This window comes from Myotis brandtii, unplaced genomic scaffold (genome assembly GCF_000412655.1).
Source record: "Myotis brandtii unplaced genomic scaffold, ASM41265v1 scaffold627, whole genome shotgun sequence".
Taxonomy (NCBI): Eukaryota; Metazoa; Chordata; class Mammalia; order Chiroptera; family Vespertilionidae; genus Myotis; species Myotis brandtii.
In genome coordinates this window covers 366,711-382,802 of record NW_005370397.1, presented here as the reverse complement: position 1 = coordinate 382,802, position 16,092 = coordinate 366,711, and the positions used below count along the sequence as shown (strand labels likewise).

Below are 16,092 nucleotides of genomic sequence, written 5' to 3'. Positions count from 1 at the left end.
GTGTCCGCCGCCGGCAGCCGGACAGCCTCTCATTTCACAACCTCGGCGCCTTTCCGCAGCCCCCGCGGAAGACGCAGCTTGTGAGCGACAGGTGACATTATATTTTAAAATGACTGACCTTTGCGGAAGTTGGACAGATGACCTCCGGCTCTAATAGAAGTAAAGCCCCGCCCGGGGCGGTGTTGACGGTGGTGATTGATGCTCCATCGCAGGAGGGGGGGGTTCTCTGAAGTCTTTCCAATGATGCCGTCAATCAGCGGTTCTCAACCTGGGGGTCCAACGACCCTTTCACAGGGGTCGCCTAAGACCATCGGAAAACACATATAATTACATACTCTTTTTGTGATTAATCACTGTGCTTTAATTATGTTCAATTTGTAACAATGAAAATACATCCTGCGTATCAGATATTTACATGACGATTCATAAGAGTAGCAACATTACAGTTAGGAAGTAGCCACGGAAATAATGTTATGGTTGGGGGTCCCCACAACACGAGGAACCGTATGTAAGGGTCGCGGCATCAGGAAGGTTGAGAACCGCTGCTGTAAACGGAGGAGGACTGGAAAACTACGGGTGAACACGCCCTCCTGCCAGCCTGCGTGACTGTGGATTGTGACTTGCGAATGGCTGGGGTAAACTCAGTGGAGGTCCATGGCGTTTATTTTTGGAAGTATTCTCGTGTCACCTTTTATGTTAACTTTAATTTCACAAAAGTTGCAAAATAATCGTGTGTTTGGTTTTTCCGTGTTCACAGTTTATAGAGTGAAAAGTCAAAATCTCTTGCACTTTCACCCTTTTCTCCCCTCTCTAAGGTAAGCACAGCTAATAGCTTGATGTGTCTCTTTCTGAACTGCCTTTTCCTTAATCAAAACACTGGAATATAGGGTAGAAGCGAAAGTCTCTCTGTCCCACCTGACCCCATACGTATGTATGCATGTAGCTATGTGATCGACACATATCAAAATGGCTGCACTATGGGATTTGCAATCAGTCATTTATTTTTTACCATTCAACACTATATCTTGGACATTTTTTCATCTAAGTACCAATAGATTTACTCATTCATTTTAAAGGCTGCTCAGCAATCCTTAGTTTTCTTTCTAACGGACATAGAAAGTTTCAATTTTTTCAATAAGCCCCCCGCCCCCCCCCCCCAAAATTCAGTGAGCATCTTTATGTATATATCTTAGTGCACATGTTCAAGTATTTCCCTAAGATAGGTTTCTGGAAGTGACCTGATTCAAATGAGTATGAACATTAAGAATTTTAATCTATACTGCTAAATTGTCCTGCAAAAAGTACTACCAATTTACCTTCTCCATTCATAATGGATGAGAGTGCCTTGTTTTCGCACAACCTTTTTAAAACACTTCACGTTGTCATACTTACCTGATGGGTGAAAAATAGTGCCTTTAAACTTTCCTGGTTACTTATAGGGTTGAGTATTATTTCAAATGTCTATTGGTCATTCTTTGCTAAGCATTAACTTTGTATAGCTTTTGCATATTCAAAAATTTGGTTGGGTATGTGATTTTGTAAAATGATATTTTTATTTCAGAGAGGGAGTGAGAGCTAGAAATAGCAATGATGAGAGCGAATCATTGATTGGCTGCCTCTTGCATGCCCCCCACTGGGGACCGAGCCCGCATCGAACTGGGACCTTCTGGTTCATAGGTTGATGCTCAACCACTGAGCCATGCCGGCTGGGCTATGTGACTTTTCTTAGTTTACAGCAGCTCTTTACAGTTATGACTTTTAACACTTATATTTGTAACATGTCTTCTAGTTCACTTATTTGTTAATTTTGTTTATGGAGTTGTTGATTTTAAACAAATAGCCAGGTATTTCTCCAGCAAAACACGTTTTCCCCAGAAACAACAAGGAATTGCAACTCCTACTGCAGTGTGGTGGGGAAGCACCTACACCAGTGATGGCGAACCTTTTGAGCTTGGCGTGTCAGCATTTTGAAAAACCCTAACTTAACTCTGGTGCCGTGTCACATATAGAAATTTTTTGATATTTGCAACCATAGTAAAACAAAGACTTTGATATCTATTTTATATATTTAAATGCCATTTAACAAAGAAATCAACCAAAAAAATGAGTTCGCGTGTCACCTCTGACACGCGTGTCATAGGTTCGCCATCACTGACCTACACAGTAGTCCAGAGAAACAAGCGAGAGGAAGGCTCGTCTATGGATTTGGGAAGGGCTGCTGTAAACAAGAGTCCATTGGAGGAAACTGAAAGTTCAAAGTACAGCGAACTTTTCATTGGCTGATTTATGTCAGTCTCTCATTTGCTCAGCTACTACTAGACAAGGAGGAATCTTTTGTTTTTTCTTCTGATGGGCAGAGGGCCTGAACAGACACTTTTTTAAAGAAGACATACAAGTGGGCAACAGTTTTATGAAGAAATGCTCAACTTTATTAGCTATAAGGAACATAAAAATCAAAATATAAATGAAATACCACCTCATACTTGTTAGAATGACTATCAACAAGACAATAAATAAGTGTTGGAGAGGTTTTGGAGAAAAAGGAACCCCCATACACTGCTGGTGGGAATGTAAATCGGTACAGCCAATTTATAGTAGTATCCTATATAATAAAAGGCTAATATGCAAATCGAACGGTGGAATGGCTGGTTGCTATGACACGCACTGACTACCAAGGGGCAGACGCTCAACGCAGGAGCTGCCCCCTGGTGGTCAGTGCGCTCACACAGGGGGAGCACCACTCAGCCAGAAGCCATGGTGAGTGCAGCGGCCGTGGCGGGAGCCTCTCCCACCTCCGTGGAAGCGCTACGGATGTCCGACTGATGGCTTAGGCACGCTCCCCGGGGGCAGTGGGCCTCAGCTGTTAGACATCCCCCAAGGGCTCCCAGACTGTGAGAGGGCAAAGGGCGGGCTGAGGGCCCCCCCCCCGAGGGCATGAATTTCGTGCACCAGGCCTCTAGTTTATTTATAAAGATGTGTGCACCACTATGTTCATTATAGCATTATTCATAGTAACCAAGACATGGAAACAAGTGTCCTTCAGTGGGTGATTGGATAAAGAGGATGTGGTACATGTACACAATGGAATACTGCTCAGTCATAAGAAAAGATGAAATACTACCATTTAGGACAGCAAGGGTGGATCTTGAGAGTATCATGCTCAAGCCAAGTAAGTCAGATGGAAAAGGACAGGGACCATAGGATTTCACTGTGGGATAAAAAAGCAAAAACTAGTATAGTGGTTACCAGAGGGGAAGGGGTGGGGAGAAAGTTGAAGAGGGTAAAAGGAGTAAAAAATATGGTGACAGAAGGAGAGTAGGCTTTGGGTGATGAGCACACAATGCAATATATAGATGATGGATCACAGAATTGTGCACTGAAACTTATACATGTATAATCTTATTAACCAATGTCACCCAACCAATTTATCTTTTGTTAATCCTTACCCAAGGATATTTTTTCCATTGATTTTAGAGAGAGTGGGAGTGGGGAGGGAAAGAGAGAGAAACATCGATGTGAAAGACACATTGATTTGTTGCCTCCTGCAGGCTCCCCAACAGGGACTGGGGATCTAACATGCAACCCAGATACATGCCCTTAACTCCTGACTGGGAATCAAACCTGCAACCCTTCAGGGCACAAGCTGATGCTCTAACCACTGAAAAACACCGGCCAAGGCAATGAATTTAATTAAAAAAGAAAAGAAAGGTGTCCTATGACAGAACCTCATTCCAATGGCCTCTGGGAGTGCATGCGTGGCCCCACCCGCTTCCAAGCCTGTCCTAAGATACTTATAGAGTTCTGAGATGTTGCAGAATTTTACCAGTTTGGGAATCCTTTCTCCCTTATAAAAAAAAGATGCATAACTGCTTTAAAACTATTCAGTTAACCTTATACCATAGTCTCTCCTACAGTAAGTAATATAAGGAAATCCTAGCTCATTAATAATGTATTTGCTTAGTGCTTTGTATTCTATCTTATTGTGAAATATGACTAGAATCTCATTGTTTAAAAAAGAAGCTTATACTTTATTTAGAGCATGGTGCTTATCTTCTACACAATATTAAAGACTAAACGTTGCATCCTGGCTGGTGTGGCTCAGTGGTTGAGCATCGACCTATGAACCAGGAGGTTATGGTTGGATTCCGTCAGGACCCATGCCTGGGTTGCAGGCTCGATCCCCAGTGAGGGGCGAGCAGTAGGCAGCCAATCGATGGTTCTCTCTCATCAATGTTTCTATCTCTCCCTCTTCCTTCCTTTCTGAAATCAATAAAAATACATTTTTTAATAAGACTAAACATTGTGTAATGAACTGAGCATATTTGAAAAGCCAATAAAATAGAATGGAATACTCGTTTTGAGCCACAGAAGGGCCATATATTCTTTGTAAATATCCATATTCTAATGGTTGAACCTTATTGTTGGGGGGTAAACCCAACAATAACATAATTACAAATCTGACCTAATTATAAATCAGAGTAAAGATAAACCTATGAGAAGATTATGGATTGGAAAAACATTATTGGAAACTGAATTTCCTCCACGTTGGATTTTGCTGATTGATTTTTTTAAAATTGATTTTTAGAGAGAAGGGAGAGGGAGAAAGAGAAACATCGATGTGAGAGTGAAACATCAATCAGGGACCAAGCCTGAAACCTGGGCATGTGCCCTGACCGGGAATTGAACCGGCAACCTGTGGTGCACAGGACAACACCCAACCAACGGAGCCTCACCGGCCAGGGCAATAATTTCCTTACTTTCTGACACAAAAGGTGTCCCTGGAACGTCTTGTACATTTTGTGTCGTGGACCTGGACTCAACCATTTCTCCAAAGAGCCATATTTTTCTTTGTGGGCATCATAATTGGAAATCAAGAAGCAGCGGGGTGCCACTGCTCCTAGGCTCTTTCAGTGGGCAGAGGCGGAAAGAAACATGCTAAAGCATGAATTTATATTTTATTCAAATTAAGACATTTACAACCTGGGCACCAGTGATGCCCATTGCTATTAGGTGTCAGTACTTGTTGGCCTTTTCAGTAGACAGTTACTGCCTACCATACAACAGTCCATAGTAATGGGTTGGAGCAAGCATGTCAAACTCACGGTCCGCGGGCCACAGGCCTCGTTTATGTGGCTCGAGTTAGCCTTTGAGTTTGACATGCTTGGGTTGGAGGATTTTTATTTAACTTTTCTGAAGTTTAGACTCCTGTCTCTTTTATGCTGAAAATCTTGATTCCTAAGTTATTAATATAATATAATGATTATCTATCTATCTATCTATCTATCTATATCTATCTATCTATATCTATCTATCTACTTTTGTCCTTAAAGTCCACCCACCAGGGGCGTGGGGTCAGTGCTGTGTTTTCGTCTCTCTCTGTGGATGTGTCACCAACTGGATATGCAGTTAGAAGCATTTGCTTCAGTTGGTCACACATTTTGAAAATATAAAAATTTCTCTGCCTTTTGTTAATTTCGTAATAAAAACATTTCCAGGAGGTAGGTGTGAATAAATACGCTGAGCAAATGCATCCAGGAGAGAAAAGGGTCTTCCCTTTCAACCTGCTCTCCTCCTGCCCCTAAAGTGTGGCCAGGGCATGTGCAACCTCACCTTTATGTGCCCTAGGCACGCAGCCAGGGTCTTTGCAGATACTGTCTCGGGTGACCGTCGCTACCGCCAAAGGAGGGAGATATTTTTATTATGATTTGCCAGTGAAGAAATTGACTCTCAAAAAGGTCAAGTAACCCCCCAAGTCACACTATTAGGACATGAAGAGTTCAGAATTCAATGACAAGTGTGTCTTGTCTAAAACCCTATATCCTTTTCCATCCTGCCACGTTACTGTCATTAATAATTCTCTACTAAAAAAGGAAACATATGTAATACTCTTTGTAATACTTTAAGCAATAAAAAAATAAAAATAAAAAATAATTCTCTACTATAACATCCAAGTCTAGAACTTTGTTCCACCCCAGTTCAAGAGAGATTTAGCTTGTTTATTTTTTTACTGCTTCAGACTACATCTGGCACGTTCCTAACAGCTGTCTTGGCAATAGCCCAAACTGGAAATGCCCCAAGTGCTCTACTAGTCGCAAGAGAATGAAAGAATTACTGCCAATGTTATGACTTGGGTGAATCTCAGAAAGAGAAGGATGAGGGGAAAAAAACAGAAATGAAAATAAAAATGCTGTATGTTAGCATTTATATAACGTTCAAAAACAGATCAACTAAATCTGTGGCCAAAAGTGGTGGGTCAGTGGCTGGGTGCCGGCTGTTCGATTTCTTTCTTTTTTTAAAAAATATTTTTTATTGATTTTTTTTTTTTTTTTTTTTTTTTACAGAGAGGAAGGGAGCGGGATAGAGAGTTAGAAACATCGATGAGAGAGGAACATCGATCAGCTGCCTCTTGCACACCCGCTACTGCGGATGTGTCCACAACCAAGGTACATGCCCTTGACTGGAATCGAACCTGGGACCCTCCAGTCCGCAGGCCGACGCTCCATCCACTGAGCCAAACCAGCCAGGGCTGATTTCTTTAATTGGGTGCTGGTTACAGGGGAGTGTTTGTCAAACATCAGTATTGGCTGAATGTTGTTACCCTTAACGGGAAAGGAAGCCAGGGCTTAGAGAGGTTAAATACTTTGCCTAAGGTCACATAAAAGTGCCTGAAGCAGGATTCTAACTCAGTTCTCTCCAAGGCCAGAACCCATTTGCTTAACCTCTGCATATGCCTCAGAAGAGCAGCACGGAGGAGGCATTCTGGGTGCAGGAGGGGCCAGCTGGGGCCTGAGGCTGGCGGGGGGGGGGGCACCTTGACCAGGGACAGGCCCTGAACTGAGTGTGCTCCCGAGGCACCTGGGAATGCCCTAGAATGAGAGGCTGGGTTTCGGCTCTGGAGCAAGGCATGGGATCCTGAAAAAGCATCAGGGACCAGGGAAAAGCCATGGTGTCCACCCAAAAGGACCTTCTGCAGCTGTCACTATCCATCAGCCTCCCAGCTGTCTGCCACCGAGATCCAGTCATCACAGTGGGAAGGATACCAGACCCCAAGGCCTTTCTAATGAACCAATGTGAAATCTCAACCAGTAACCAGAATGAGTCATTCTTACTCTAAGTGTATACATTAGCCCGGCCGGCGTAGCTCAGTGGTTGAGCGTCAATCTGTGAACCAGGTCACGATTGATCCCCAGTCGGGGCACATGCCCAGGTTGTGAGCTTAATCCCGTGTGGAGGGTGCAGGAGGCAAACAATCAATGATTCTCTCTCCTCATTGATGTTTCTCTCCCTTCCTCTCTGAAATCAATAAAAATATATTAAAAAATAAATATGGATGGATGGACAATTGAATAATATTTACATACTAGAGGCCCGTTGCACAAATTTGTGCACAGGTAGGGTCCAGCCAGCTGGCCCCGATTGGGGCCGATCAGGGGTGGGCTGGCCGGGGACAGGGGCCATGGGCGATTGGCCAGCTGGCCCTGCCCCCTGGTCGAACTCCCAGTTGAGGGGACAATTTGTATATTAGCCTTTTATTATATAGGAAACCCATGGCCATTGAATCACACTGTTGGGATGGCTGGAGAGGCATGGCAAAATGACATAACAGTTAGGGTCAAAGGTTAAGATTTATTGTACTATCCATTGCATTCTTGCAGAAAAAGGCTAAAACTCAAAGTACCTCTTTTTCTTAGCCTGTAAACCAGTGGTTCTCAACCTTGGCTGCACATTAGAATCACCTGGGAATCTTTTTAAAATCCTGATTTCTGGGCCTCATCCTCCGGAAATTCTGTTTCTTTGTTATGGGGTGAGGCCACAACATTAGTAACAAAGAAACAGAATTTCCGGAGGATGAGACCCAGAGATCAGGATTTTTAAAAGATTTCCAGGTGATTCTAATGTGCAGCCAAGGTTGAGAACCACTGCTGTAAACAATTCATAAGCTTTTCTTTTTAAAAATCCTCACCCGAGGATATGTTTATTGATTTTAGAGAGAGAGGAAGGGGGAGAGAGAGAGAGAGAGAGAGAAGGATCCACTTGAAAGAGAAACATAAGTTGGTTTCCGCCCATGCACATGCAACCTAGATATGTGCCCGGACCAGGAATTGAACCCACAACCTTTTGGTGCATGGGACGGTGCTCCAACCAACTGAGCCACCAGCCAGGGCTCAGCCTGTAAGCAATTCGGAAGCTTTTTATTTCCTTAGCAACACAAAGCCTCTGAGGGCCAGGATGTATTCACAGAGGGAGGCTGTGTCACCTGTTCTCCCCTTGGAAAAAAGACCAGCAGCTGTCCCAGGAGAGCCGCTCCTTCAAACCTAAGACGCGGGCCTGCCAGGCTCAGCCCGGGCTCCCGGAGAGAATTCTGCGGGCAGCAGCCTCCTCCCATACCCGTAAGGAAGAGGGCTCTCGGATTAGGGTCACCGCTGGCCTCGCCGCTGCTCTAAAGCCCTGGCCCTTCAAGGCCCACCTGTCAATCTTCATTGGCCCCGCGCTGTGTTGTTATTGAGGGGAGGACGTGAACAGCTCTCAAGTGTTTCTATCTCCACCACCAGTGGGCTATCACCCCTTATAAGTAAACTCTCAGAAAACATTTTTTTTTATTGTGGATAATATTACAAGTATCTCCTATTCCCCCCCCCGTTTCGTTCCCCCTCCTCCCAGGCCCTACCCACCCGCCCCTCCAGGCCTTCATCATCCTATTGTCATGTCCATGGGCTATGAATAGCCTATATAGCAGCGGTTCTCAACCTGTGGGTCGCGACCCCTTTGGGGGTCGAACGACCCTCTCACAGGAGTCGCCTAAGACCATCGGAAAACACATATATAATTACATATTGTTTTTGTGATTAATCACTGTGCTTTAATTATGTTCAATTTATAACAATGAAAATCATATCAGATATTTACATGACGATTCATAACAGTAGCAAAATTACAGTTATGAAGTAGCAACGAAAATAATTTTATGGTTGGGGGTCACCACAACATGAGGAACTGGATTAAAGGGCCGCGGCATCAGGAAGGTTGAGAACCACTGCTATATAGTAAAAGGCGGAACATGGCGGGCGTCGGCCGAGGCGGGATGGTGGAGCAGGTGAGTGGGGGCGCCAGACCAAGGCGGGGCACCAGTCCCTGTCATGGGGTGAGCCTCTGGTGGCTACTGAAAATTCTTTGCTCCTGCACACTGCAGTCCTGCCTGGTGCTCCCACCTGGCCCAGCTCCAGCCCCAATTGCCCCTCAGGGCTTCTCCACCTTCCCCTGCTCCTGAGGGGTGATTGGGGCAGCAGCTGCCGCTCACACCCGCTGATGGCACCAGCCCCAATAGGTCAGCGCCATCAGCCAGTGTGAGCTGGGCTGATGCTGCCAGTGCATGGGAGTGGTGGTGGTGGGAGCGCAGCTACCGCAGACAGGGGACCGGTGGCCATGGTGGGAGGGGCCGGGCGGGGGCCCAGAGGATGGGCTGAGTGCCCACCGCAGCCCCTGTGCCCACCACAAGCCTCGAGGCCCACAGTTCCTTTCAAGGTGCATGAATTCGTGCACTGGGCCCCTAGTTCTATATATATAAAAGGCTAAGTTGACTTGCACACGTGCAATACATATAAAGCTCTCACTGGCACCAATTGCACACGTGTGTTTCCATCTGTCATTGTGGATTGTAAATTTGGTAGAGAAAGGGTGAATATCGATATTAATATATTTCTTCTAATTCATTTCCTCTCAACGTGCACGTAATCTGTGCACCAGGACACTAGTAAGTATATAAGTTCTTTGGTTTATCTCTTCTTGTCCCCCCAACCCCACATCCAGGTATGTCAGCCTGTTCCATGCCTCCCTGCTTCAGGTCCTATTTTGTTAATTCATTTTGCTCATTAGATTCCACAAATAAGTGAGATCATGTGATTTTGTCTTTCTCAGTTTGGCTTATTTCACTTAGCATAATAGTTTCCAGGTCCATCCACCCTAGAAAACTTTTCACCACATGTTCGGTCTTAATGTTTTGTTATGATGGTTTATGGGGTTTTATCATAGTAACTTATTAAATAAAGTAAGACATTTTAAAGGAGGAGAAAGCTACAGTATTGTCAGTATTTACAACTAAAAATTGCTGACACTCACTTATGTAGACTGTGATCAAAGGACAATGAACAATTGCTTTTTTTATCCTAATACTCATGGTTACGTAAACATTTAAAATCCCCCTTTTATCCATGTAACACAGTCTGTGGCAACAAAGAGCTCACCCTTGTGGCCAATCCTCGCAATTACCATTACATTACCAACTATAAAGGTTAAGCGTAAAAAGCAGTTACAAAAACTCACTGTGTATTTGTGTTGCTGTGAAAAGATTCTACCAATTTCTGCCATCCAATTGATGTATATTATTTTAAAACTTTTTCTTGAAAAACGAAACGCAGATACAGAAAATCACACCAAAATGAATGTATAACTTAACGAATCATAAGGCATATGTCAATATTGAATATTAAGTTATTAAATTAAAATTAATCTAACCTTATGTAGCATCAAATTAATATTAGCTTATTACTATGTAATTAGAAGGCACGTAACTACCACCCACATCAAGAAACAGAACTTTTCCGCCCGAGAAGGCCTTCCATGTGCTTCTTTCAGTCACATCCTTCCCTCCGAGTGACCACGAAGATAGCCACTCCCTTGTGCTTCTTTATAGTTTTTTCTCCCAAGCGAACACCCTGGGACTCTATTGTTGTCCATTTAACATTTTCTTTTCTTTTCTTTTTTTTTTTTTTTTTTACAGAAAATTAAGGATTTAATGCAAAACTTACATTGTTCTACAGGACTTCAGGAATAAACAGCTATTGACGTGGCCTTCAAAAGCCCAAACACAATCCCAAATGGAGGGTCATAATTATCTTAGAGAAGTCAATCCCGAATTCACCAGCACTGTTTGTTAGTTTAGGCCGGTGTTGCTCATTCTAATTCTTTTTTTTTTTTCTCCCATTCCCCTTTCCCCGCCAAGAATAGTCAGTCCATTCCCTTTCTATGTCCCTGATTCATTATAATCACCAGTTCATTCTGTACATCAGATTATTTATTCACTTGATTCTTAGATTCACTTGTTGATAGATGCATGTTTGTTGTTCACAATTTGTATCTTTACCTTTTTCTTCTTCCTCCTCTTAAAGGATACCTTTCAGCATTTCGTATAATACTGGTTTAGTGGTGATGAACTCCTTTAGCTTTTCCTTATCTGTGAAGCTCTTTATCTGACCTTCAATTCTGAATGATAGCTTTGCTGGATAAAGTAATCTTGGTTGTAGGTTCTTGGTATTCATCACTTTGAATATTTCTTGCCATTCCCTTCTGGCCTGCAAAGTTTCTGTTGAGAAATCAGCTGACAGTCGTATGGGTATTCCCTTGTAGGTAATTGAGTCTCTTTCTCTTGCTGCTTTTAAGATTCTCTCTTTGTCTTTTGCTCTTGGCATTTTAATTATGATGTGTCTTGGTGTGGTCCTCTTTGGATTCCTTTTGTTTGGGGTTCTCTGCGCTTCTTGGACCTGTAAGTCCATTTCTTTCACCAGGTGGGGGAAGTTTTCTGCCATTATTTCTTCAAATAGGTTTTCAATATCTTGCTGTCTCTCATCTTCTGGCACCCCTATTATTCTGATGTTGGTACGCTTGAAGCTGTCCCAGAGGCTCCTTACACTATCTTCGTATTTTCGGATTCTTTTTTCATTTTGCTTTTCCGGTTGGGTGTTTTTTGCTTCTTCGCATTTCAAATCTTTGGCTTGATTCTTGCGCTCCTCTGGTCTGCTATTGGGTGTAATATTCTTTATTTCCGACCGTGTATGCTTAATTTCTAGTTGTTTCTTTATCATAGCATCGAGGGTCTCATTAGTTTTCGTGAGGCTCTCCAGAAGTTTATTGCAAGCCCTCAAAATTGCGTTTTTTAGCTCTATATCCTCCATTTCTGTCATGTTTTTTTGTCTCCGCATTTTTTATGCTTTCTTGGTGCACCCCCTAGTGGTCTTTGTGCGCAGTCTTGTTCTAGTTGAGCCTTGATTGTTGTAGTTAATACTAGAGGGATTTGACCACCAGGCCGACTGGCTGTGAGAATCAGCTGTATCTGCAGTGGGAAAACTTCTGTCCTCTGGGGAGGTGCTAATCTAGCCTTTGCCTGAGGCGATCTGGCAAATGGCTCTGCGCAGGGCTTGGGCGGGGCGGGCTCAACAGGGCGGGCGGGCGGAGGGAGCGGTTATGGTGCCCTCAGTCCCGTTCCCAGAGGCTCTGCTTCTCAGAACCCCCGGAACCGCTGCAAACCTCGGAGGGAAAGCTGCCTTCCAACTGATGCCAGACACTCCCGCTTCTCCCGTTTGGGTCCGAGTCCCCAGCGATTCGCCCGTATCTGGAGCTCAGAGTCTGAGACTCCCCCCTGACCGAAAACGACAACCGCGCTCTCAGCCACCAGCCCGCTTTGCGCGCGCACCTCCGCACCTGAGTATTTTCCACACTGCGCCTCCTCTGAGCCTCGGTATGCTGTTGTCTTTCCTTCTAGTTGAAGAGTCTCTCCTCAGCCAGCCTTCCTGTGGTTCTGGGTGATGTCCGTTCCATCTTTTAGTTGTATTTTTGAAGTGGTTGTTTGCGGTAGCAGTCTCCGGTGTTTACCTATGCCACCATCTTGCTCGGAATCCCATTTAACATTTTCGATGTTAAGTCTCTAAATCTTCAAGTTTCTCCTTGACCCCTTTCTCAGCCTTACCACTGACCTCTGGGGACCCCTGAGTCCTTGACTTGGGACGTGTCCTGCCGCTGGGATGTCGCTGGGAACATGCTCTCGGTGCAGGTCAGCACGTCTGGGTTTCCTTCCACTTGGCAGCTGGGGGAAGCTGAGGGTGGGGAGTCTGACTCCACCTCCCTGGCAAGACCATAGGTGGTGATGTGACCTTGAACAGGAGGCACACGCCCTTTTGTTACATAAGCAACCATTGATGCTTAATACCTACTTCCATTCATTCACTGCGAGTTGCAAAATGGTACTATTCTAATTCTGTCACTTTTTTGATTATTAGTTGTAATGTCTTCATAAAGAGATGCCTCCCTTTGTCAGTGGGTTTCCTGGTGGTAACTGATGTGGGAAAGGCAAGAAGAGTGCTTGATTCTTTTACTTTATGTACCAGGGCTTCGAGTTGCTTCCTTACATCCCCCAAATGTGATTGTTTACATTTAAAAAATATATAATGAACCTGTGGACTTAACCAATTTCAGCCCCTTGGGCTTAGGCAAGGGACGCCTCTTGCAGTTGCTCCTGCATCCCCTTTACGGGGCTAGTGGTCTTCCACGGCTTCACTGTGAGCTGATATGACAAGATGATATGACTGGGGTCAGTGTGTACACTTCCTGCCCCAAACCAGGCATCATCCAATTCTTCAAGAAGCCTTGGTTTGTTTCAGTGGGAAGCGGTATGTCAAAATAATAACTTGTAGTAAAGATGCTCATTGCTACCATGATGGGCCTTTTCAGTTAATATAATGCAATATATGATACGATACAATGTAATAATATAATATATAGTATAAATACCCCATGAGTTCATACTGATACTTCAAATTCAGATTTAGGACTACAGGGTTTTTACTTAGCCTCTTCTAACTTCCACTTGTATATATATCATTCTCAGAAACAAGACGGATAATAGAATATTCCATACTGACTCATTTGCTTTATCCTATACTAGAGGCTCAGTGCACGAATTCGTGCATGGGTGGGGTCCGGCCGGCCCACCCCCATCAGGGCCGATTGGGCTGGACCAGCTGGGGGTAGGAGCCCTGGGTGGTTGGCCGGCCTGCCCCACCCCCTGGTCAAATTCCGGGTTGAACTCCTAGTTGAACTCGGGGTGGAGGGGACAATTTGCATATTAGTCTTTTATTATATAGGATTACAACAGTCTCAAAGCAACAATACTAATACCATCACTGCCTATATAATTACTAAAAACAGTTATTTAATTTATTTTTTAAATGTTATTTATTGACTTTAGAGAGAGAGAGAGAAACATCAATTTGTTGTTCCACTTATTTATGCATTCATCGGTTATTTCTTATGTGCCCTGACCAGAGATCAAACCCCATAATCTTGGCTTATTGGGATGATGCTCTAACCAACTGAGCTACCTGGCTAGGGCTAAAAACAGTTTTTAAAACCCCTTTATATGCCCCCTCGCCCTATACTTGTCCCATTAAAGAACAACACCCAGCTATATACTATATCTACATCCTCAGAGCATACGGCCAATACAGATGATACTCACTCTCCTAGCTCCTTCCAACTCCCCTCCACAAGTAGCTGTGCGTCTAGCACTCGCCGCCAGTCCATCTCCCGTCTCCCCAGCGGAAGCTCTCTTCCCGCAGGTTCACCTTCCCTCCAAAAGAGGATGCGACTCACTAAGACTCACCCCGGGGGCCCTGTGACCGCACTTGCACTCGGGGTGGGAGAACTTCTCCTTTGCAACCCACCATGCGGTCCTTGCAGCTGATGGCGGTGGCGGTAGGACAGCGGGAGGGAAGGAGAAGGCCGGACTTGCTCCCTTCCGTTCCCCTGGCCCAGCTTTCTCAGCTCCAGCGCTGTCCACATTGGGGGCTGGGAATTCTCGCTGTGGGTGCTGCCTGCGCCTGGCAGGATGGTTAGCAGCACCTCTGGCCTCTAACACCACCCACCCCACCCGGCGCGTTGTGACCTGGGACGTCTCGCTGGAGGGCACACTCACCTGGCTGAGGACCCCGGCCCTGCACTTGCTGTTCTGACCCCCAGGAATTGGCACATTGTAAATTTAAGCAGCTAGCGCTAGCCCCTGAGTGAGGTGGACTAATGCTGTCTCAACTTTACGCAATATTAAAATCCCTTCGTCCTAACCGGTTTGGTTCAGTGGATAGAGCGTCGGCCTGCGGACTGAAGGGTCCCAGGTTCGATTCTGGTCAAGGGCATGTACCTTGGTTGCGGGCACATCCCCAGTAGGGAGTGTGCAGGAGGCAGCTGGATCGATGTTTCTCGTCAATGTTTCTAACTCTCTATCCCTCTCCCTTCCTCTCTGTAAAAAAAAACAACACCTCAATAAAATATATATTTTAAAAATCCCTTGGAAGGAAAATCCATGGCTGAAAGCTAACTTTGTACTAACTACCTCTATTATAATAATAGCCAACATTTGCATAGCATAATATTTATACAATTTATTATTATTTTTCTTCTGGGTATTGTCTTCCAGTGACTCTTTTATCTTTAAAAAAATCTTTATTGTTGAAAGTATTACATCTGTCCCACCCTTTTTTTTCTCATTGATCCATTATAGCCCACCCCCAATATTTATATAATTTACAGAATAATTTCCACTTGGGGACACGGGTTAGTAAGCTCAGTGGGGATTATTAAATCTTTCTGTTTTGCAGGTGAGAACGCAAGGCCTAACGTGGCTGAGCAGGTACCAGGTGAGAGAACCAGGGGCAGTCTGACCAAGCGCTCACCTGACCGTGTGGTGGCTCGTTTCCGCCCGTGATGCACACGCAGACATGCGCACTCGCACGCAGGTCCACACACTCACCGCCTCTTGTCTCCGATTCTGCTTCTTAACGTTTCCATTTTACTTCATTTTCTTCAGGAAGAAATCAGGAATCTGCCGTTAGAGGCGGCTCACGCTGTTGTCGCATAGTCTACCACCAGGTGTCGCTGTAGCACACCGTCACTGTTTTCCTTTCATAGGCGAATTCCTAATTTACTGAATTCTCCAAGGATTGATATTCCGGCTAATTGTAAGGAAGTGTATCATGCAACTCAAAAGAGCCAAATAAAAGCATAATGAGGATTAAAACAGTGACTAGGAACCATGGTGAGAAGGGGTTTTAGTTGACTTTGCATATAACAGGAAGGGAGATGCACGTTTGACCTTCAGCGCTACAGTTCTTTTTATTTTATTTTATACTTTGTGTGACAGTTGTTTATTATCATTCTCAAGTATTATGTACTGTATATAACTGTACGTGCTATAATTTTATTTTTTTATAATTCTTTGTTGTTGAAAGTATTGCATATGTCCCATTTTTCCCCACATTTCCCCCCCTC

At 44.4% G+C, this 16,092-nt stretch overlaps 1 protein-coding gene across 1 annotated transcript in view; it reads right to left on the bottom strand.

Moving 5' to 3' along the window:
- LOC102246284 (cytochrome c oxidase protein 20 homolog) overlaps window positions 1-12,966 on the bottom strand; it is a 20,174-nt gene extending 7,208 nt beyond the window's left edge. The window contains exons 1-2 of the mRNA XM_014528241.1: window positions 12,747-12,966; window positions 10,267-10,280 (exon numbers count right to left, since the gene is read on the bottom strand). Coding sequence (XP_014383727.1) covers window positions 10,267-10,280; window positions 12,747-12,966 — 234 coding nt within the window. The remainder of the gene's footprint in view (window positions 1-10,266; window positions 10,281-12,746) is intronic.
- Between the last annotated feature and the right edge of the window lie 3,126 nt (window positions 12,967-16,092).